The sequence below is a fragment of the Lathamus discolor genome, chromosome 22, assembly GCF_037157495.1.
Source record: "Lathamus discolor isolate bLatDis1 chromosome 22, bLatDis1.hap1, whole genome shotgun sequence".
In the NCBI taxonomy this organism is placed as follows: Eukaryota; Metazoa; Chordata; class Aves; order Psittaciformes; family Psittacidae; genus Lathamus; species Lathamus discolor.
In genome coordinates this window covers 510,939-533,227 of record NC_088905.1, presented here as the reverse complement: position 1 = coordinate 533,227, position 22,289 = coordinate 510,939, and the positions used below count along the sequence as shown (strand labels likewise).

Genomic DNA, 22,289 nt, shown 5'->3' with positions numbered 1-22,289 from the left:
ACCATTGTGCTGCGAGCAGACCAAGCATTTCTAGGTGTACTCAACAGGGCAAAAGCTAACAAGCACGCTTCAAAAAGAACATGCTCCAGTCTTCTTTTATCAGGCAATAGAAGCAAAAACCCCGTCAAGTCACAGACTGGTACCAGCTGAGGCAATGCAAGCAGATGACAATGAAACCAGAAGGCAAACAAACCTCAACCTAAGGACAGCAGGAAACCAGGGATTTCCCCCCATACACACAACCCCACAGGAATCACAGGCAGCCCAACAGCACTATGCAATAAAGACAGAAAATAAATACAGCAATAAAATAGAAAAACTAATAGAAAAATAAAGTATTTATAATACAGCTCCCAGAGAAGGGAAAAGCAGCTCCTGACCTGAGCTTAAATACAGAGCTGGGGCCAGCGGGGAGGGATGTGTGGCCAGATGAGGCTATTGGGGTGACAGGGACCTGCTGGGCACCCTAAAGACCAAGAGTCACCCCACACGCCGTGGTCTTTGGCATCTGTGGCATCACATCTGTGTGGGGAGTTCACTGCTTTTGTTTCTCATTAGAATAGGCAAATGATGGGCACAGGCTATGAACTGAATGCTTAGTGCTTGATTTGCTACTGCCCTTCCCATCAACCCACATCAGCTGAAACCAGGAAGGCTCGTTCAAAGTAACACCTGTGGGAACAAGGGAGAAACTTCTTCAGCTTTCCCAGATCTCAGACCCGTCCCAAGCGCATCAAGGGCAGCACCAGGCTGGCACCATTTGCAGCCAGTAGCATGGGTGGCTGTAAGAAGCCAGGAGGTCCCTATGGATTCTGTACAGGGACAGGAGCATCAATCTCACACTTGGATCAGGCATTTACAGAATCACCTGGGAAGCCAAACACCTCCTCCCAAAGCTGGCTTTTCTGCTGGGAAAGAATGGATCCAGTCTGGGCATGCAGGGCAAGGGGCCCAAAACCCACTCGACTCCAGATGGATTTGCAGCTCCTGTGGCTCTGAAGGGTTCAGGTTAGGTCTGGTCGGGTGATGGTGGGGGTTAGTTTCCTGCTTGGAATCCATCTGGAGCGGGTTTGGGTGTTCATTCCTGCCTCGATTCCTCACTCTGCTTCTCAAGATGCTTTATTGCCCGCGGCTGGGCAGGGACTGACACGGTCAGCACTGAGGCAATGGGGAAGCGGTGGTTCATGAGAATGAAAATCACCGCCCTGAGACCCCAGCCCCTTACTCACGGGCCGTGGAACACCTTGCTGTGCCCTGTTCATCCAACGGGCCTCCCCCGTGCCCTGGACACCCCGGAATGTTGGGATGCTTCCAGGGCGTCCGAGAGCGAGCACCAGGGAGACCGGACGCAACAGCCCGAAGTCCCCCACCGGGGTCCTCCGCGCCGATAGGGGTCGCGGCGGTGCAGCGCCGTCGGCTGGCGCCCGGTGAGCTCGGGCTGTGAGCGTGCGTCCGGCCCGCTATGGCCGTCGCCGTGGGGCTGCGGGGCTGGGGCCCGGTGAGTGCTCCCCTGTGTCCGTTTGCCCTCTGCGGGTCCTGTCCCCGGTCCTGTCCGAGCCCCCTCCTGGTGTTCCGGGTTCGGCTCCTCCCTTGTGTCTCCGGTCGCGGTTTGTGCCTCTTCGCGGTCCGTGTCCCCCCGTAACGGCGTCGGTGAAGGCGCCTTCCTCCTCTCCATCCTCTTCCCCCGCTTTCCCCGTTCCCGGAGGGGTTCCTCAGGGATGTTTCCCCCCAGCTCCTGCTGCGAGGCAGCTCCTGGCGCAGCTTCACCTCGCAGACGGACGGCGAGGCGCGAGTGAGCCGCGTCCTGCGGGAGAAGTTCCCCCGCGCCGCCGCCATCCGCGTCGTGGACATCTCAGGTACAGCCAGAGCGCTTCGATCCGCTCCGAACCGGCTGCGTGCTTGGGGGGACCCCCAGACAGGCGCAGGGACACGGGGGACGCTCATTTGCTGCCGGCTCTGTGGTTGCAGGAGGCTGCGGGGCTATGTATGAGATTCACATCGAGTCGGAGGAGTTCAGGGAGAAGCGGACGGTGCAGCAGCATCAGATGGTGAACGAGGTGAGGGGCACTTGGGGCAGGGGGGGTTGTGTGCACTGCACTGCAGCTGGGCACTCAGGTGTGCGTAGGGCACTTAGTGCTGATGTGCTGCCTGTACTCGAGCACCACTGATCACATAGAATCATAGAATAGTTAGGGTTGGAAAGGACCTTAAGACCAAGTTCCAACCCCCCCTGCCATGGGCAGGGACACCTCTCACTAAACCATGGCACCCAAGGCCTTGAACACCACAACGGATGGAGCATTCACAACTTCCCTGGGCAGCCAACTCCAGTACCTCGCCATCCCTACAGTAAAGAACTTTCTCCTTATATCCAGTCTAAACCTCCCCTGTTTAAGTTTTAACCCGTTACCCCTTGTCCTGTCACTACAGTCCCTGATGAAGAGTCCCTCCCCAGCATCCCTATAGGCCCCCTTCAGATACTGGAAGGCTGCTCTGAGGTCTCCACGCAGCCTCCTCTTCTCCAGGCTGAGCAGCCCCAATGCTCTCAGCCTGGCTCCATACGGGAGCTGCTCCAGCCCCTGAGCATCCTCGTGGCCTCCTCTGGACTTGTTCCAGCAGTTCCATGTCCCTTTTATGTTGAGGACACCAGAACTGCACACAGTGCTCCAGGTGAGGTCTCACGAGAGCAGAGGGGCAGGATCACCTCCTTCGACATGCATACAGCACAACTGCTGCGTACTCTCCCAGTAAAAACCAGTGTGTCTCTGCCATTGTGCGGGCAGCACTTGCAGAAGATGCTCTGCCTGTAGCAGGGCATTGTGTGTATGTGTGCACAGAGTCAGTGCTGCACTAAAGTGCTGTGCACACACATACATAGTGCTGCCCGTGACATGCTGTGCCTGACAGTGTCTTAACAGCATCACCCTTCTTTTCCCCCCCAGTAAGCGTAGCCCTTTTTCCCTCTTCCTTCCCAGTGAAGCCAGTGTAGCTTTCCCTCTCAGTCGATAGTGTAGCTATGTGCCGAGCACGTGTGGCTGTGAACTGGAGCACACTTACATACCCAACTCAAGGTGTCACAGGTAGAGAGCAGGCCCTATGAGGAGCCACTTTATTTACCTCCCCTCAGTAACAACCAGTGTAGCCCTTCACTCACAGCTACTCCAGTGTGTGTACATACACCTGGGCACACATATGTGCACAAGTGCTGTGTGTCACAGTGATGCAAATAGGAGTCCTCCCTTTTTTCCCCCTCAGAAATAGGTGGTGGGGCACTTACGTGTGCACAGCATGTCCCTATTGGTGTTGCGAGGTTACTACTCATTGTGAGTGCACAACACATACTGCGTGCAGGACTTTGCAGCTCTTCCTTTCTTTAGACATCAGTAACCACCACAGTCCTTAAATAATAGTGTGTGTAACCCCCTTAAGTGAGGGTGCTGCACTGTGTGTAACCCTTACACCCGGGCCCACTGCTTACAGCATGTTGTGATGCTCTGAAGTGTGTGTACACAAGTGTTGGTGTTAAGTAAAGGGCTGTGCAAATGCACAGTGCCTAAAACAGACTGTGGAGCACTTAGCTGCTGTTTAGTGTAGTAAGAGCAGCGGTTGTGTACCTGGTATATGTGAGTACAAGCACTGCACACCAGAGTACTTGGGCAGTGTGTGCACACACAGCACTCTGACAATAGCGTAATACTCTCCCCTTGCACTGTGCACAAGCACTTCACTCAGAGCTGCTGCTCCCCCTCAGCGTGGTGCTTGTGTCATTGCAGGCACTAAGTGAGGAGATCAAGAGCATGCATGGACTGCGAATCTTCACCTCCACCCCTAAACCCTGAGCAATAAAGGTGCCGCCTCCTTCCAGACATTTCCTGTGCTGTTTGTGCTGCCTCCTTCCAACTATCCCCATGGGCTGTGTTTTTAGTCAAGGCACCTGTGCACAGGGGCTGGGGGGTTCAAGGAAAAGAAGGAAGAGAAGGCACCCCCCTCTTCCTCTGAAGCAGGAAGGAGAAACTTTATTATTGCCTTGCCACATGGTGGGGTCCCTCCCTCAGCCCCCCACTGTGTGAACACCTTCAGCCCAGGACCAGGCACTTTTCTTCCTTCCCCTCAACACTGCTGCCAAAGGGGAGGTGAAGGCTCTGGGCCAAAGTACACCTCTTCTGCAAAAATAAGCACTTCCAAAAATAAGCTGAGCCACTCCGGGCTTAGGCACAGAGGAAAACTTTACCTCTGGGAGGAGAAAGCAGCTGAGCAGCACTTGGAGCTCCACCCCATGCCCATGGGGAACCAAACCTGCTCCAAGTCCAGGTCCCATCTTCAACCAGAGCACAGTCTTTGCTGGGCTTGTGCACACACAGCCTGGAGACCCATGTGGGCTGCAGAAGCTGGGGCTGCACAGCAGAAGCGCGGAAGTGGCTGGAGTATAAAGCAGAAAGGAGCAGCCAAAAAAGGTCCTCTCTGTAAAAGTCTTATCTGTCCTTGGAGCCCAGCTTCTCAATCAGTTCCTGCAGAGGAGCCAGCTCCCGCCTGTCAATCAAGTTGAATTCCTGGCAGGGAAAAAGCAACACAAAAACTAAAGGCACCACTCAAAGCGCTTCTGGAAAACACATCCCAGTATGTGTGCTGGGAAGCTGCTGTGTCAGTGTGTGCCAGTGCCCAGGAGAACATCAAACCGGCCTCTCATTTCTCTGCAGAGAAATTCAGGCATTTCAGGACAACAGAATATTTTCTGCTGTCACCAAGCTGCTCAGCACAAGCCACACGTGCAGTCATATGGGACAGGTTGTTGAAATACCGGCAAGGAAAAAGGGTGCCACCATCATTTCTAAGTTGATTCTTGGAGCTACAAACCCACGAAGTTCCCGTCTGAGCCTGGCTGCTTTTGCTGCAGGCTGACAGCTAAAAGCCAAGAAGGAAATTCAAGCATTTACAGCCAACCTGACCATGCTTCCTGCAAAAATGCCCCAGAAATAAAACCCACAGACCTACGCTGCTACAGCTGCATGGTTCACATGGCACAGAGGGTGGGAGCTGAGTGGCTCATACGGGGTACACCACAGATCTTTGAAGAGCAAAGAGGTGTTGAAATCCAACTCCCCTTAAAAGCAAATGGGGAATGACAAACCCCAGTGATTTCACTGTTTCACAACTCACCTGCACAAAGAAGATAAAGTGCTTGAAGGAGGTGTTGAGGTGGGCCTCCTCCTGCAGCCGCATGACAGAGTCGAAGTGCTGGTGGTAGATGTGGGCATACACACGGAACAGCCGCTTCAGGATCGTCTTGGCCACTGACATGAAGTTCTTGGGAAAAGGGACCCCTGAATCATAGGATCAACCAGGTTGGAAAAGAGCTTTAACATCATCAAGTCCAACCGTTCCCCAGCACTGCCAAGGCCACCATGGCACTGAGGGCCTTGTCTCCACGGTGTGTGAACACTTGCAGGGATGGTGACTCCAGCCCTGCCCTGGGCAGCTTGTTCCAATGCCTGAGCACCCTTTGGGGAAGGAATTGTTCCTCAGCTCCATCTAAACCTCCACTGGTGCAGCCTGAGGCCATTTCCTTTCGTCCCATCCCTTGTTCCTTGGGAGCAGAGTCCAGCCCCTCCTGGCTCCATCCTCCTGTCAGGCAGTTGTAGGGAGCAATCAGGTCCCCCAGAGCTTTCTCTTCTCCAGCCTAAACCCCCCAGGTCCCTCAGCTGTTCCTCATCACACTTGTGCTCCAGGCCCTGCACCAGCTCTATTGTCCTTCTCTGGACCCAACTCCAGCCCCTCAATGTCTCCAAAGAGCACAGGTGAGTCCTTCAGTTTGGTCAAGAGAACCAAAGCCAGACATTGCAGCACTGAGGCCACACTTACCTATCTTGGAGGGGAAGAGGGTTTCATCATCCAGCTGGTCCTGCACCCATGTCATCAAGTAATCGATGTACTTCGGGGCCGAGCACTTGATAGGCTTCTTGATGTTGGTGCCATCTGCCCAGTGGTACTCGTACCTGTGGGGAGAGGGAAGGAAACTCAGTTCTCTGCTCAAGGAGAAATAAAACTGCATTTTTAGGCCCTGCAGCTTCCTCCTTATCCCAGCAAGGAGCAACACTAATGCTCCTCTAAAGCAACAAGAGCAGCACTTTGAGTTTCTCAAGCACAACACAACAGAGTGGAGTTAATGCCTCCGTTGTGGCCACCCTTGGGGGTTTAGCCCTCAAAAATGAACTGCTAGTTCGTGGCAACCTCCTCCATCAACATTTCCTTAAATTAAAACAAAAACTGGCCAAAAAGGAAGCATGAGGGCTGTTGCCCACCATTCAAATTAATTTACTGATGGCTTTCAGACAGCCTCTGGGAATTTGGTGTTCCTTCTCCCCTTCTCATGAGGTGGATGAGCTCTGTAAGAGACCCTCCCCAGGGCTGCACATTAGCCAAAGGCTTTTGGAAGCCAGCAGCTCAAATCAACATATGTGGTCATTGATCCCATGGCTCCTCCAAACCAGGGCTGATGTTCACTTAGCACAACCTGCTTTCTCGGAGATCTTCTGCAAAATCCCTCAAAAGCAGGGAGTCCTCCCCCCCGGTGTACTTAAGTCTGTTGCCTCTTGACCAGCAAGAAGTAAAACCAGAGCCATTTAAACAGGAAACTGTTACAGGAAACATCCCCCAGTATAGAAACAGGAACTTGCATCTAGATACTTGTGGGTAGAAAAGCAGGGCAGGATGTGACAGACTGATTCAACAAGGCAGATAATACAAGCCTTGTTGCAGCATAGGGAAGACCCAGAAGACACTTGGCTGGTCCCTACCACATGTACCTGTCTCTATAAGCACTTCCTGGCTTTAGAATCACTTGTGCTTAGAAAAACCACACTCTGGTCTCTCAGAGCACCAGCTCTGTGAGCACTGACAGGTTACTTGAGTCTTTGACAGCGAGACCAGACACTTCTAGTCAAGCCAGGTCTTACATTTTCTTTAAGACAAATTATTTCAACAACCTTTTCAGCTTCTAAACACAGGGATCCAATCAACAAGGAATAAAAAAGATCCTCATGCATACTTCCCCTGGACAGATACTGACTGATGGCTACACACAGCCTCCCCATCAGACAGTGTGGCTTCATGTGTGGGTAAACGACCCCAAGAGAGCACAGTGCCGTACCTTGACCTGATCTGGACACGTGCCATCCTCTTTTTAGCTTCTTTCTGCACATGCTTGAGTGACCCCTGCACCCATCTGCATAGAAACTGGAGCCACAGACCACAGGAAGCATCTCACCTTGGTCCTGCAGACATGACTGGGCAGCTTGCCTCTGTGCAGAACTCTGTGATGGTCCCATATAGCATGTTGATTTGGTTGAAGAAATCCACCGCTGGAAAGGAAACACATCAAGTTTACTCCAGGTGTGACACAAAGCTGATGCAGTGCTGGATCACCCTCCTGCAGCCAACACAGCTTCTGAGGATCACTGTCATGGGCCCACAGAACTCCCAGCAAAAGCAAACATTCTCTTTCTGTATAATGTCACATCACAGATGACTTCCACAACTTTTAGACCATATAGGAATTGGAATTGCTCTGTCAATTATTCACCCTCTGGCTGCCACCATCAACTGATTTGTGTGGCACAAAGCTCCACTGAGCTTGACATACCTCAGACTGCTTTAGGTTCCAGACACCTTTACAGTACCTCAAAAACCTGACTGATTTTGATAATATGGGAGAGATCTTTCTTAGGCTGAATACTTGTGGCCTGACTTACTGTCTTCCATTGTTCAAAACTACCCTTTCCTCCTCCAGCCTCCAAAGAAAGGAGGCCAGGAATAGCAACTGCTAAAAGCAAAATAAATGTGTAGCTTCTGGCTTTTTAAACTATGCATGCAGTAAAACTAAAATGAAACTAGAATCATAGAATCACAGGATGGTTTGGGTTGAAAAGGACATTAAACTCATCTATTTCCAACACCCTGCCACTGGCAGGGACACCTTCCACTAGAGCAGGTTGCTCCAAGCCCCATCCAACCTGGCCTTGAGCACTGCCAGGGATGGGGCAGCCACAACATCTCTGGGCACCCCGTGCCAGCACCTCAGGACCCTCACAGGAAAGAACTTCTTTCTTGTATCTAACCTGAACTTCCCCTGTTTCAGTTTGAACCCATCACCCCCTGTCCTATCGCTCCAGTCCCTGACAAAGAGTACCTCTCCAGCATCCTTGTAGCCCCCTTCAGACACTGGAAGCTGCTCTGAGGTCTCCACACAGCTTCTCTTCTCCAGGCTGAAGAGCCTAAATTTTCTTAGTTAGAAAACAAAGAAGAAACTCTACAAACCCAGAGTTCAGTGGAGAGCACTGTTCCACTTTTTCCCTGGATTATCTCCTGCCACTGCTTTGACAGTTGACAACACTAATTCCTAATTCCAAAGACTGACACTGGAGGGTTGCTGCCCAGTACAAAAATAACCATTCACACACCTCATCCCCTTGGCAAGTCTGAACTCAGAAAACCCCACCCCAAAACCACAACAGGGCAGGTTTGCACCTCACTTTTTGCACCTTTACTTTCCTTTTATCCCAACTCAGTCGCCTAAATAGGGCATGCCTGGAGGGAAGAACGTCATTCAGGGAATTTCAAGCTGCTTCTGAGGCTAAACCCCAGAGATTTTTGGGTTCCCATCCACCTCCACGCTTGAGTGCATCCCTCTTTTATAGCACTTACTGTTAACTGCAATCCACTCATTAAGGTCCTCGCCCTCCGGCAGCATAACTGCTTGTCTGAGGTTACCACTCCCCAGGGTGGCTTCCGCATGTTTCAGGAGCTCGTACTGATGGGAGCCTTCGGGGATGTTCTTCTTGGGCTTAAATGTTTTTGAAGACCGACTCCCACTGACAAGAGAGAAAACATTTCCAGTCAGTGCTTTAACAGCATTCCCTTCCCAGAAACATTTCCTGTATCGCCCTCTGCTACCCAGCACTTCCAACCAGCCCTTTCCCACTTCCCCTCAACCCTATGTGCCCACACACAAGCCACCCTCCTGCTTCCCTCTTTCACCTGCCCTTTTAAAGGTGACAAATATTGTGTGCAAAGGCCCAAAGACTCATCAAGCAACAGTGGATCATGGAAATAAAAGCCCACATAAAACTGGCAAGGAATGGACGAACCCCCCGACCAGGTCAGTTTGACAGTGGCAAATATGAGATGTGCTGTAGGAAACAGCTTGCTAAAAATAGTGATTTAATAGACTCCAGCCCCAAAATGCAAATCACCACCACAATCATCCTTCCCTGTGCTCAGTGGCTGCTGGTGTTCAGCACAACACCTCACTGAACCCACCCGGTCCCTCCAACCGGCTGCACCACTGCCTCTCCCCACACAAAATGGAGTGAATTTTGATACCTCTCAACCACAACACATTAACTTTCAGCCTCTACCAGCTCTCTGCTTCCCAGTACAAACAGGATGGCTCAGGGGAAACAGGCATTCCACCCCCATTGCACGTAGTGCTGGCACACACCTCATGGGCTTCCTGGTGTGATGTTCTGCCCTTGGTTTACAAACTGTTTACAACGCTCACTGCGGAAACAAGACCTTCAGATCCAGGTCACTCCTAAACCAAACCACTGGCTACTGCCAAAACACAGGCCACAGCACGTCACCAACCCTAAACCCTAGCAGGAGGGTCCCCAGCTGCTTCTTAAACCACAAAAGACCTCCAGTTCTCACCCACATCCTAGCAGGCCTCAAGATGCCCTCTCACATTTTACAAGCCTTCACATTCACACCACGGATCTGCAACAGGCCACCCTCTACAAATGGTTAAAGATGCATTTTGGACATCACATGCCTGCAGGGCTGCCAGCATCCCCCCTGCAACCACCTCACAGCAGGGCAGCCCCTCGCACAAACACCATTGAGCACCCTTTGTCCACAGATGCAGGGTAAGGCCCACCTAAAGCCCCAGAGCGGAGCATCCCTGCAGGCACCCTAACCCCCTCAGCACCTCCCCAAATTCCCTTAGAAGACCAATCAATCTCAAATTCTCCCCACTTGGGAAGGATTGACCCTCATAAGACAACCCCTCCCCAGAACCTTCCCTCTTAAGACTAAGAACCAAAAGCTCCCTATCCCCTTATACACCCCCCCAAAGGCCTCCCCACCCTCCCTGGCACTCACCTAACACTAGCACTCCTCGGGATGCCAGCCCTCTGGGGTTACCATGCTCCCACTGCCAGCATCCCTCCACATCCCAGCCTGGAGCCCTTCCCCTGCCTGGCACCTTCTCTTACCCCATCTTCCTCCCCATGAACAACTGCACCCCCAGGGCTCCTTCTTCCCAGGACTACAACTCCTCCCAAAGTGTGTTCCAGCCCTGCCTCGGACATCCCAGGGACTCTCCAAAACCTCTTCCCCAAAGGGCCAAAGCCTTCCTCAAGCCCCTCATGAGCCCCCAGGACCTCTGCCCAAAGCCACCCAAGGCTTCCTCCTAAAGCCTCCCTTAAGAGCCCTCCTGTGCCTCATAAAAAAGCCTTAAAAATCATAAAACCACAGGCTCGTTAGGGCTCGCAGGGACCCCTTCCACTGGAGCAGCTTGCTCCAAGCCCCTGTGTCCAACCTGGCCTTGAGCACTGCCAGGGATGGGGCAGCCACAGCTTCTCTGGGCACCCTGTGCCAGCGCCTCAGCACCCTCACAGGGAAGAACTGCCTTATACCCAACCTGAACTTCCCCTGTTTCCGTTTAAAGCCATCACCCCTTGTCCCATCCCTGCGGTCTCTGATGAAGAGCCCTTCCTCACCTCCTGGGCACCGCTGGGGTCCTCAACCCCCAAAACCCTTCCTTGAGGCCCAGGATTTCCCTCAGGACCCCCAACACCCCTTGCCCATGAACCCCCCAGGGCCTCCCCAAAACCCCCTCCATCCCCTCACAGACCTAACCCCCAGGACCTCCCCAAGCGCTTCCCCCTCCAGTATCACTCACAGACCAAGCCAGGACGCTCTCTCCTCACACCCCCCCCCCAGCCCCTCACAGCGGCCCCCTGCAGAGGCCTTCCCCACCAAATCCTCTCACACAGCACCTCCCCAAAGCCCCTTCTCCCCCTCAAAGACCCCAAGCCCCTCCCCGGGACCCGGGCACTCACAAGAGGAAGCTCATGGCGAGGGGAGCCGCGGCCGGGGCCGGGCCGAGGTAAAGGAAGCGCCGGCGGCTCCTCAGCCACTCGGACCCAGCTCCACACCCGCCCCGCCGCCAACTCTCGCGAGAGCTCAGCGATGGCGCCGGGCTTCGTGCGGGGGGGGGGGGCACGCACGGCGCCATCACCATGGCAACAGCCCCTGGGCTGGGGTACACGTGGGTCTGCGCTGGCTTCGAGCATCAGCCATGGGGCTGGGACTCCCCATGGAGCAGCACCCCACATATGTCTGGAGGCCTGCAGAGCTCCCTTCTCGTGGGTCTGGGGACCCCTCATGGGCCAGGAGACCCCAAAAGCCCCCTTCTCATTGGCCTGGGTACATTCCCATGGTTCTGGGGACACCCCTATCAGCATGGAGACCCTTCCAGGGACTGGGGTCCCCCAGAACTCCCTTCACATTGGCCTGGGGATCTCCCCATCAGCATGGGACCCCAAAAGCCCCCCTGCATGGGTCTGGGGAGCCACCCCATGGGCTTGGGGACTCCCAGAACCTCTTTCTCATGAGTCTGGAGGACCCCCATGAGCCTGAGATCGTTCTGAATCTCCTCTGCATCAGTCTAGGCACCCCCCAAGATGCTTTCCTATGGGCCTTGCGTCCCAGGGCCCCCTTCTCATGGGACTGGACACAACCCAATGGGCCTAGGGAACCTGTTATCAGCATGGACACGCTTTCAGGGGCTGGGGTTCCTACAGAGTTCCCTCCAGGTTCCCTGCAGCCCCTTTAGGCACTGGAGCTGCTCTCAGGTCTCCCCTTCAGGAGCCTTCTCTTGTCCAGGCTGCCCCAGCCCAGCTCTCTCAGCCTGGCTCCAGAGCAGAGCTGCCCCAGCCCTCGCAGCATCTCCATGGCCTCCTCTGGACTCGCTCCAACAGCTCCACATCCCTCTGGTGTTGCTGTTATTCCCAGACACATGTTCCCACCTCTCCAGCCTGTCCTGGTCCGAATGGTCTTGACCCCGGCTCTGATGCCTATGCCTATGCCTATGCCTATGCCTATGCCTATCCCTATCCCTATCCCTATCCCTATCCCTATCCCTATCCCTATCCCTATCCCTATCCCTATCCCTATCCCTATCCCTATCCCTATCCCTATCCCTATCCCTATCCCTATCCCTATCCCTATCCCTATCCCTATCCCTATCCCTATCCCTATCCCTATGCCCCTCGCCTTGTGCAATCCTCAGGTTCTCTTGCCCACTCGAGCCCAGCCAATGAGCCCCTCCGTGCCCAATTAGAGCGGGGAAGCCCTGCCCACCGCACCAATCACACTCCTCCTTCTCCTTTCGCCCCTCCCACCCCTTTGCCGAGCCCACTCTGTCCCTCTCCCCCAATCACAGAGTGGAGCGCCCGCTCCGCCCGCCCCTTTCCCTCTCCTCCGCCACTCAACTCTCTCCTCCGCGCCGCTCGCCGCGCTGATTGGCTCCCGCCGGCCGCGCTATATAAACCGGCGGGTTGCACAGACTGTGCCACTGCCACTCCCGGTCTCTCGCCGCCGGTTGCTGCCATGGCAACCGCGCTGTGCCCGCTCCGCGGCCTGGCGAGCTCCGCGCTCCGGCCCCGCGGCCGCCGCATCCACCTCAGCGCGCCCAGGTACGGCCCTTCCCGGGGGTGGTGTGTGAGGAGCCGAGGCCCGCCCGCCGCTTCCGCCCGGTCCCGGGATGCGGAGGGACGAGGGAGGGGGGACCACGTTGCCCACCGCGGTCCCACATTGCCCCACCGGGACGGGGTAAGGCCCCGTCTCGCCCCTGCCCACACTGGGGATGAATGAGGCGGCCCCCAGTGGCCGCGCCGGGCATCGCAGGCTGATGAAATCCCGCTCCCGCCTTGCATGGGATGCTCCGGGCATCCATACCCCGAGCAGGGGGGCACCGGCTCTGCCCGGTCCCCCCGCACCCTAGCGGGGCCTCTCGGGACCGGGGTCACTCCGGGTGTACGGGGCGTGAGGGGAACCGGAGCCCCCCGAGCACCCCGCCCGTGCCCCACCTCATCTTCCCCTCCGTGGGGTTTGATCTAATGCAGTGAAGCCGTCCTGGAGGGAGCTGTTCCCTTCTCTAAACACGGCTCCGACTTTGGCTTCCCTGGAGCTTATGAGGGGAAGATGCTGCTCCCTGCCCTCCGGGCAGCCCAGTCTCGAGGTTATATCCAGGCTCTTGGCATGAGGTGTTTCTGATATCGTGATTTCTGCTTGTGCTTGCCAGGCACTCGCAATAATTCCTTTTAGATGAGAGTAGACATGCATAAAAACTAGAGAGCCAGTGGGCTGTGCTGGCTTGGGAAGGGTTTTTACTGGTTGCTGTTAGATAGGTTTGAGTGGATGATTGCCGTTAAGGAAGAAGTAATATTGAATTCCCTGTAAATGGAGAGAACCACGTAATTGCATAGGGCAGGGATTAAAAACGCACAAAGGATCATAGAATCCCAGCCTTGTGTGGGTGTGAAAGGACCCTAAAGCTCATCCAGCTCCAACCCCTGCCACGGGCAGGGACCCCTTCCACTGGAGCAGCTTGCTCCAAGCCCCTGTGTCCAACCTGGCCTTGAGCACTGCCAGGGATGGGGCAGCCACAGCTCCTCTGGGCACCCTGTGCCAGCGCCTCAGCACCCTCACAGGGAAGAGCTTCTGCCTAAGAGCTCATCTCAGTCTCCCCTCTGGCAGGTTCAAGCCATTCCCCTTGGCCTGTCCCTACAGGCCCTTGTCCCAAGCCCCTCTCCAGGTTTCCTGCAGCCCCTTTAGGCACTGGAGCTGCTCTCAGGTCTCCCCTTCAAGAGCCTTCTCTTTGTCAGGCTGCCCCAGCCCAGCTCTCTGCTCCAGAGCAGAGCTGCTCCAGCCCTCTGCATCTCTAGGTAGGCAAAACACTTCCCTACTTCTCATGTGGCTGTGCTGGAGTGGTTGTTGCTGTGGTTCTCCCTGGTGGCAGCTGTCCCCAGAGCTCAGCATTGTACCTAGAGAAGATCAGAAGACAGCAGCATTGAATTTAATGTGGGAACCGGTGCACGAGGCAGGTGATGGATTTTTAAGGAGAAACTGCAGCAATTTACTTGCTCCTGTTTGATGTTGTGGTGCAGGGAGGGTTGGAACCACAACTGGCGTGGTTGGGCCATGGGTCAGTTGTCTCCTGGATTCCTGCAGCAAGCTAAATAGGTTCTAGTGCTGATGCATCTTGCTTGGGGATTGCCTCGGAAGTGATTCTTTGTGATTTGGGAAGGTCCCATGGATGACATGGTAGCTTCCCAAATTACAAGGAATCACAGTAATGCATCTGTGAGCATCTTTGTTCCAGCTCAGAGGTAAGAGCAATTGGGGAAGTGACTAAGGTGCTTGTCATGAATCTTTGCAGCAAGACAAGACATAAATACAAGGTCTAGAAGTGAAGCTTGTGAAGGGAAATCCTCTCACAAAAGGATTGCTGGATGAGAATGATGCTGAAGTAAGAGTCACAGTGATAACCTAAAGAGAAAGAGCCAGGCATGAGCAGTGTGAGCAGCCTGTTGTGACAGGGACTGGCCATCTGTAGGTCAAGGCTTTCTGTATCCTGCAGGGTGTCCAGTTGCCTGGAATATATTTGGCAGTGACTGGATATTCCTGTTTCTAATTTAGAAATGTATGTGAGGAACTGTTCTGATGTTGTTCAGATGGGCAAATGTCCTTTCTACTCCAGACAGACACTGGAGTCTGTTGGAGGGGGTGAAACCGCGTACCCCAGCTCAGCTTTAACAGCCTGAAGACACAGCTTGAGAGGAGAGGGTGTGAGGTTGGCTGTGCAAGGTGTGTGCTGTGCTAGATGATCAGACTTGCCAAGGAACGTGTGGGACGGGGATCTCTGGGAGCAGCACTCCATACGGAAGTACAGCACGCTCTGCCAATGCCAGAATTACTCCATAGACCTCTTCAGTGGGGGAAGCTCCACTGGAGTGAGTTCCACTTTTTGCGAGTCCGTTGTAGCGAAGCTCTCATGCCTTCACAAGGAATGGGCGACTGCCTTTCTAAAAATGGCAGCTAGGAGTATTTTAGCTTGAGACATGTGCCAGGAAAACGATGCACACAGACTCCAGCACAGAAGAACGTGTGTGCTCTCATGCTGCACGAATAAGCTGATTCCTCTGGCAACGTTGTTTGCTGAGCCCAGCTTTGGGCATCTTTAAACTAAGGCTGAAATATGCTGCTTGACATTTAGCAAGAAGTTGCAAAGGGCTTGTACAGAGCTCAGGGAAACTTCAGCCTGTGTCCAGCTCTGGGGCAACAGCACCAGAGGGACGTGGAGCTGCTGGAGTGAGTTCAGTGGAGGCAATGGGAGCTGCTGCGAGGGCTGGAGCAGCTCTGCTCTGGAGCCAGGCTGAGAGAGCTGGGCTGGGGCAGCCTGGACAAGAGAAGGCTCCTGAAGGGGAGACCTGAGAGCAGCTCCAGTGCCTAAAGGGGCTGCAGGGAACCTGGAGAGGGGCTTGGGACAAGGGCCTGTAGGGACAGGCCAAGGGGAATGGCTTGAACCTGCCCGAGGGGAGACTGAGCTGAGCTCTGAGGCAGAAGCTCTTCCCTGTGAGGGTGCTGAGGCGCTGGCACAGGGTGCCCAGAGAAGCTGTGGCTGCCCCATCCCTGGCAGTGCTCAAGGCCAGGTTGGACACAGGGGCTTGGAGCAAGCTGCTCCAGTGGAAGGGGTCCATGCCCGTGACATGGGCTGGAACTGTATGAGCTTTAACGTCCTTTCCAACCCAAACCAGTCTGGTATTCTATGAAAAGAACCTTTTCTGCCCTGACTTGCTGTTTGCATCTGTTTTTTCTGGTCTGTGTTGCCCAGAGCTTGGGTTTGAAGGTCTGAGGGGTGCTCACTGCTTTGGTAACACCTTCTCTGTTGCAGCAATGATGCGGTTGTGATCTCAGGCAGGAAGCTGGCCCGGCAGATCCGGCAGGAAGCCCGTCATGAGGTTGAGCAGTGGGTAGCAGCTGGAAACAAGAGACCTCACCTCAGTGTTGTCCTCGTGGGTGAGAATCCAGCGAGTCACTCCTATGTGTTGAACAAAACCAAAGCGGCTGCTGATGTTGGTATGTCTGTGCTCTGCTGAAGTGGAGCTACTCACTGTTTTATCTCACTTTAGCTGATGCTGGATGCTGGGGGAAGCTTTTTGGGATGTCTCCATCTGGCAGCTTTTCACCTCAGCTCTATGGCAGTTTGTTTGACCCAGCATTTGCTTTATGACTGTTCTGGCTGCCTTCTTTGTACCGGGATGGAGTTAGTAAACACGGTTCACATGTGCGTTGTGCCATTTGGGCCCTTTGGGGCAACATCAAGTCCTATAGTTTGGATTTGCAGTTGTCCTATGGCCATATAAAACGCAGGCAAGGCTCAGATTTGCCACCATTCCTCAGCTGCCTGAGATGCAGCTGTCGTTCAGCAGCCTTGACACCCTCTGACTCCTTCCAGTCTTGCAAGCTGAGGCCCTGCTTGGTGTTGAGCCAAGTGTGCTTGTGGAGAAAATGTGCTCAAAGGGGTTGGGGCAATAAATGGTTTATTTTTCCCTTTGGTTCTGTGCTGCTGAAGCCTTGTGGAGCTGAGGTGTTTGAGTCTAACATCCTCCTCCTGCTGTGTCCAGAGGGACCACAGGATGTGTGGCTGCATCTTCATCATAGCACCCTTTGCTTAGGTTGAAGTCCTGCCTGCACTCAAAAGGTCTCTGCTCTCAAATAGTCATTTCCAGGTCATTAGACTGACACTAAATGTCCTTACCTGTAAAACACAAGACTTGTCAAGATCTCCAGCCTGGAAGGTACTTATTGTTACCCAAAGCATACAGTCCTTGGTGTGTAGAGCAGGGAAACCTGGCAGCTTAAACCACATGGATTAGGGAAGTTGCTCTCCCACTTGTGCACAAGTGATTCCCTAACATGGGACTTCTGGTTGCGCAGGTATCAGCAGTGAAACCATCCTCAGGCCAGCTTCCATTACTGAAGAGGAGCTCCTGGATTTGATCAGCAAACTCAATAACGATGCCAATGTGGATGGTTTGTTAGTGCAGCTTCCTTTACCTGGTGAGTATCTATACTTGCACCCATTCCTGTTTTACATAAAGCTTCTAAGAGATTGTATGTGCCAGAAATAGCAGCATAGGGGCTATCCTGTGCCATGAGGGGTGGCATCCTACTATGATGTAGCTTAAAGAAGTCAATGCAGGTACTCCCTCACATGAGTTAAGCTGCTGAGGGTCACAGGTATCTATTCTTGTGTAGGGAGTATCAGCTTCCAGAGTCAGAAGCATGAGGCTGCCTAAAAATGCCCTCTCAGCATTAGCAATGTTGAGATCTCATAGTGGTTCCAGTCCCCTTCTTCTGGGAGCTGTAGCCTTGTGCTTGCTGGAAGTCTTGAGCAGCTTCAAGGCTCCAAACCCAAAGAGCTGGTGCAGCAGGTCAGGGCACTGGCTGACTGCAAAAAGCAGTTTTTTGGCTGATCCCTAGGGTCCAAGCTTTTTGTTTTCTTCCAGAACATATTGATGAACGCAAGATTTGCAACGCTGTGAGTCCAGACAAAGATGTTGATGGCTTTCATGTGATAAACGTGGGGCGCATGTGCCTTGACCAGTACTCCATGCTGCCAGCCACCCCCTGGGGAGTGTGGGAGATCATTAAGAGAACTGGTAAGCTGCTACTGCCGCAGTATTTAGCTGCTGTCTGGTGTAACTCCAGCTTGTCTTTGTTTTAAGACTCCGCTTTCTCCTTTGCAGGCATCCCAACACTGGGGAAGAACGTGGTGGTGGCTGGCAGGTCGAAGAACGTGGGCATGCCCATTGCCATGTTGCTGCATACAGATGGCAGGCACGAGCGGCCAGGAGGTAGAAGCTTGGTGGCCTTGGAGCCCATGTGCCAGGCAGCTGCAGAAGGAAGCCTTCTGCCTATCACACTGTCCTCTTGAGGCTCTGAAAGTGGTCCCAGGAACACTTCAGGGACTCTGGCCCATCACATTGGCTGTGGTCAAGGCTGAGGAGTTAACTTCCTGCATAGTCATCCTAGAATGGTTTGGGTTGGAAAGGACCTTAGAGCTCATCCAGTTCCACCCCCCTGCCACAGGCATTGACACCTTCCACTGGAGCAGCTTGCTCCAAGCCCTGTCCAACCTGGCCTTGAGCACTGCCAGGGATGGGAGCAATCTCTAAGATCTCCCCTTAAGGAGCCTTCTCTTCTCCAGGCTGAACCAGCCCAGTGCTCTCAGCCTGTAAGTCTTGTAATGTTTCAGAGCCTTCTTCAGTGAGTCCTTGTCCTCTTCCATGCCACATCCCTCCCTCTGACTTTGGAGGCTGTTCCCTGGGAAACAGCCTGTTCCATCAGGCTGTGGTGTTCCTGATAAACACACGTGTGTCTCAAAGGGGAAGATCTAGAGATGTGGCCGGGTTTGGGCGTTAAACATGAATTAAAGCTCCATGTATCCTCTCTCTTGCAGGTGATGCCACAGTCACGATATCCCACCGCTACACTCCCAAGGAGCAGCTGAAGCAACACACTATCCGTGCTGATATTGTGGTAGCAGCAGCAGGTAAGACCTGACTCTGACAGCACAGATGAGGTGCCTAGGGTGAGGACTTCGATTGAGGGGCTGTTTGAGCCAGTCAGTTGCTCCAGGCCTTCACCACAGGATTCACACACTTGCTCTTAGAAGCAGAGCTGCTTGGAGCCTTTGAAATGCAAAATAACATCTGGCAGGAAGGCTTTCCTGTGCCAACACCTGATCAAATCTAGACAACAGCTATAGACAGGCTGACATACATGTGGACAGCTCTGTATTTCTGTGGGAGGAGGGAAAATAATATCAAGATAGGATCTGTTTACCTAGAGACAGTCAGATGCTGAGGAATAGCTGCTGTGCTGTCTTCAAAGCACAAGGACTCCTCAGAGGTGTACTCCTCCCCAGGCTGTTCCCTTGGCATGGAGGCAGGGCAGTTGAGCTGATTTGCAGTGTCTGCGTGGGAGCCTGTGGGGAGGGAGGAGAGAAAACATGGGTTGGAAATTGTGTGTGGAGACGAAGTGCTGGAAGGATAAGGAGTGGTGTTGGAGGTGTCAGTGCATGTCCTGATGGCAGAAGTGCTGCTGGCAAGTAGGATACGTTCATAATCAAAGGGTGGCAGAGCAGAGGAAGGCTTGTGTGAAAGAGTTAACTGAGCAAGAGGGGAATAAGCTCCCGCCTCAGTCCTGAGGCAGCAGTATCTGGCAGGACCAGATAAACACACTCTTAACCTGAAAGCGTGGCTTAGCTGCAAGCTGCTGCTCCCACCTCTATCTCCCTGTCAGCCTGAGGGTTTTACAGCCTCAGCGAGAAGCCGGTAGGCTGTTGTGGCATTGGCCACTGCTTCAACTTGCTGACTTAGTGCAAGGGTGAAAACACTGCTGGAGCTGCATGAACAAACACAGCCACAGACTTCAAATGCAAGCTTTAGGGTTTCAGCTTGGAGAGGATGCTTTGGTGGTCCCAGTTGCTCTGCCAGAACTCTTCCTGGGGGTGAATTCCAGCTCTGAAGTTATCAGTAAACGACTCACATTCCTCATGGAGCCAAACATCACTAGCTCTGCGTTGTGGAGCTGGGCATAGATATGCATTTTGTGGGATCATTTAGGTTGGAAAAGTCCCTTAAGATGGAGTCCAACAGCTTTGTGAGGAAGGAAGACCCAGGTGGGTCAAAAGAACGTGAACATAGGGTGAGAGGAACATACTGAGCTCCACCATGACTTTCTGATTCTGTCATCCCTTGCAGGCATTCCCAATCTGATCACAGCTGATATGATCAAAGAAGGAGCTGCAGTTATTGATGTGGGAATAACAAGAGTGCAGGATCCCATCACTGCTAAACCCAGGCTGGTTGGGGATGTGGATTTTGAAGGTATGGAAAGGCTGTGGCTGGTTTCTTGAGCATTGAACCTTTATGCTGGGGAGGAGAAAGTCCTGATTGATGTGACTGAGCAGATGCACTCGGATGCTTACATTCCCTTGCTTGCTGCATCCAATATTGTGCCATAAAATCAACTAGTTTGGAAAAGACCTTTAAGCTCATCCAGTCCAACCGTTCGCCAGCCAAGGCCACCACTAACCCATGGCACTGAGGGCCTTGGCTGCACAGTGTGTGAACACTTCCATGGATGGTGACTCCAGCCCTGCCCTGGGCAGCCTGTTCCAATGCCTGAGCACCCTCTGGGGCAGGAATTGCTCCTCATCTCCATTTAAACCTCCTCTGGTGCAGCTTGAGGCTGTTTCCTCTTGTCCTGTCACCTCTTCGTTGGAGAAGAGACCAGCCCCACCTCACTACAGCCTCTTTTCTGGAGAGGTTGCAGAACTTACCCTCTGGCTGCTGTTCACGGGCCTTGCTCACCGCTGTAGTGCCCAGCATGCTGTTGTGATGAGCCCTGTGCCTCCAGCTGCCTGCTGAAACACCACGAACCTCCTGGAAGAACAAGAGAGGGAAAAGGTTGAAGTTTTGTTAGTTCTTTACTGTGGCTGCCTCCGGGGACAATTCTGAAGCCCACATCTAGTCTTGGACTTGATATTTCTGTGCTAGAAATCTAGCTGTTAGGCCTTGCTTTTTGCTTTGCCCCCAGCTTGGGCTTTTGCAGTTAAGCTTGGGCAGTAGCAGGGATGAACAGCTTGGTGTGGGGGAAAGTCCACCTTGGGAAACTCCTATTCCTTAGCTGGCCATAGAATCACAGACTGGTTTGGGTTGGAAAGGACCTTCAGATCATCTAATTCCAAACAAACCTCCTGTCAGTGTTAGACTGGTCAGCACCTTGGGAAGTGTTGCTGACTCATGTGTTCCTGTCTTCCCTTCCTGCAGGGGTGAAGAAGAAAGCCAGCTACATCACCCCAGTCCCAGGGGGAGTTGGGCCCATGACTGTTGCCATGCTGATGAAGAACACCATCATCGCTGCCAAGAAGCTGTTGAAACCCAAAGAGCTGCAAGCATTAACAGTATAATAGGGGGATCTGCTTATCCCTGAGCATGACATTCCAAACTGACTCCCAAGCAGGCCGAGAGAAAATGCAATATATTTATTGTATTGGAAGTGGAATTTCCTATTCTGGGGTCATAGATGTTTATTGGAAGCTGAAGCACGTGCACGTTAGTTGTATGAAGGTGTGAGTATCTACACTCCTGGCCTACTCATGCTAGCAAAGCTGCTTTACAGTTAAGTGAGCTCTTCTAGGAGCTGGTCCTGCTCTTGCAGGGCTAGGATTAGGATCCCAGGAGCTCAGCGTGGCGTTAGCAATCCCATGGGATGTAGAGCACTGCTCCACAGTGCAAAAGCAACAGCTCTGTGGTCCTGTCCTCACAAAATGCTCAGTCTGCTGGTGTTTGACTCATGCTGAGGTCCTCTCAGTGCTGGATGTTTAGTGTGAGTTAAGCTCTTCTGTAAGGGAAGTTACTTGAAGAAGATAAAATGAAAAGCCATATCTCTGTTCTCAGCCTGTGCAGGGCCCTGGGCAGTGGTGGATCTGTTGTAACATGTTATTAGTGTGCGGCTAAGCTGGATTTTGGTTTTGCTGTTTGAATGGTGACTTTTTAAAGCCTTGTTTTCTAACCAAAGAACAAGATGGGGCTGTTGGTGTGTTCCCTGGGCACACAGGAGGCTGCCTGGGCTCTTGTAAAGTGTTGCAAGTGCTTAGTGAATGATGCAGGCTGGCTCTAAATAAAGTGTGGTAAGGTAAAAAAGCCCCGCTTGTGTCCTAGGATTATTCCTAAGTCTCCCACTTCTCCCAAAAGCAGTTTATTAAAGCACTTATGGGGTGAGCTCCCTCCAGAGCAGGGTCAGGTCTGGCTTCTCCCTTAGTTTAGCTGAGACACAACTGCTCCACACATCAACCTGGTGCACAAGTAAGAAGATCTTGTACTTTCATGCCTGAACAAAGCTCATTCTGCTTCCTGACTCTGTTTCCTAACAGGACAATGTAAACTTCACCCTCCTAATGAGTAGTTTGCAAGCTGTAATTACCCACTGAACATTAACCTTACCTGAGGTTGCGATGCCTTGGGCAGGATGGAAAACTACTTGCATGTGTATTTGTGGGCAGTGAGGTAAGTCTTGGATTCCTTCCTCTTCGTTTAAGTCACAGACTCCTTCCTCTTTACGTATTCCCTGGAAAGGCTGATCCCACCTTCCCA

The 22,289-nt window shown here is 53.1% G+C and overlaps 3 protein-coding genes across 4 annotated transcripts in view; 2 read left to right on the top strand and 1 right to left on the bottom strand.

Annotated features, from left to right (window-relative positions):
• The first annotated feature begins 1,406 nt into the window (after window positions 1-1,406).
• BOLA3 (bolA family member 3) lies at window positions 1,407-3,868 on the top strand. Its single transcript, XM_065659098.1, has 4 exons — window positions 1,407-1,498; window positions 1,733-1,856; window positions 1,969-2,057; window positions 3,774-3,868. Exons 1-4 carry the CDS (start codon window positions 1,463-1,465, stop codon window positions 3,837-3,839), a joined length of 315 nt encoding a protein of 104 aa, XP_065515170.1. The 5' UTR covers window positions 1,407-1,462; the 3' UTR covers window positions 3,840-3,868.
• Window positions 3,869-3,990: 122 nt separating this feature from the next.
• Window positions 3,991-11,230, bottom strand: MOB1A (MOB kinase activator 1A). Its single transcript, XM_065659097.1, has 6 exons — window positions 11,118-11,230; window positions 8,701-8,867; window positions 7,265-7,358; window positions 5,860-5,993; window positions 5,158-5,321; window positions 3,991-4,550 (listed from the first exon to the last, which is right to left on the bottom strand). Exons 1-6 carry the CDS (start codon window positions 11,129-11,131, stop codon window positions 4,473-4,475), a joined length of 651 nt encoding a protein of 216 aa, XP_065515169.1. The 5' UTR covers window positions 11,132-11,230; the 3' UTR covers window positions 3,991-4,472.
• A 1,384-nt stretch (window positions 11,231-12,614) lies between these two features.
• Window positions 12,615-22,289, top strand: part of MTHFD2 (methylenetetrahydrofolate dehydrogenase (NADP+ dependent) 2, methenyltetrahydrofolate cyclohydrolase) — an 11,598-nt gene continuing 1,923 nt past the window's right edge. Inside the window, exons 1-9 of one of the 2 annotated variants that reach the window (XR_010608090.1) lie at window positions 12,615-12,755; window positions 16,016-16,200; window positions 17,062-17,184; window positions 17,634-17,786; window positions 17,874-17,981; window positions 18,587-18,679; window positions 19,893-20,018; window positions 20,964-21,265; window positions 22,070-22,202. Coding sequence is in view for 1 of the 2 variants with exons in the window: in XM_065659037.1 (XP_065515109.1) it covers window positions 12,670-12,755; window positions 16,016-16,200; window positions 17,062-17,184; window positions 17,634-17,786; window positions 17,874-17,981; window positions 18,587-18,679; window positions 19,893-20,018; window positions 20,964-21,103 (1,014 nt within the window). In the remaining variant the exon portion in view is untranslated. Of the gene's footprint in view, window positions 12,756-16,015; window positions 16,201-17,061; window positions 17,185-17,633; window positions 17,787-17,873; window positions 17,982-18,586; window positions 18,680-19,892; window positions 20,019-20,963; window positions 21,842-22,069; window positions 22,203-22,289 lie in introns of those variants that run through there. The other variant, XM_065659037.1, reaches the window with a different exon arrangement.

Coding starts and splice junctions, on each gene's coding strand:
- MOB1A (XM_065659097.1), bottom strand. Junction 7,359..8,700: donor TGAGTGGATTGCAGTTAACA/GTAAGTGCTATA, acceptor TTTCCTTTCCAG/CGGTGGATTTCTTCAACCAA. Junction 5,994..7,264: donor GTCATGTCTGCAGGACCAAG/GTGAGATGCTTC, acceptor CTCTCCCCACAG/GTACGAGTACCACTGGGCAG.
- BOLA3 (XM_065659098.1), top strand. CDS start 1,463: ATGGCCGTCGCCGTGGGGCTGCGGGGCTGGGGCCCG. Junction 1,857..1,968: donor CCGCGTCGTGGACATCTCAG/GTACAGCCAGAG, acceptor CTGTGGTTGCAG/GAGGCTGCGGGGCTATGTAT. Junction 2,058..3,773: donor AGCATCAGATGGTGAACGAG/GTGAGGGGCACT, acceptor GTGTCATTGCAG/GCACTAAGTGAGGAGATCAA.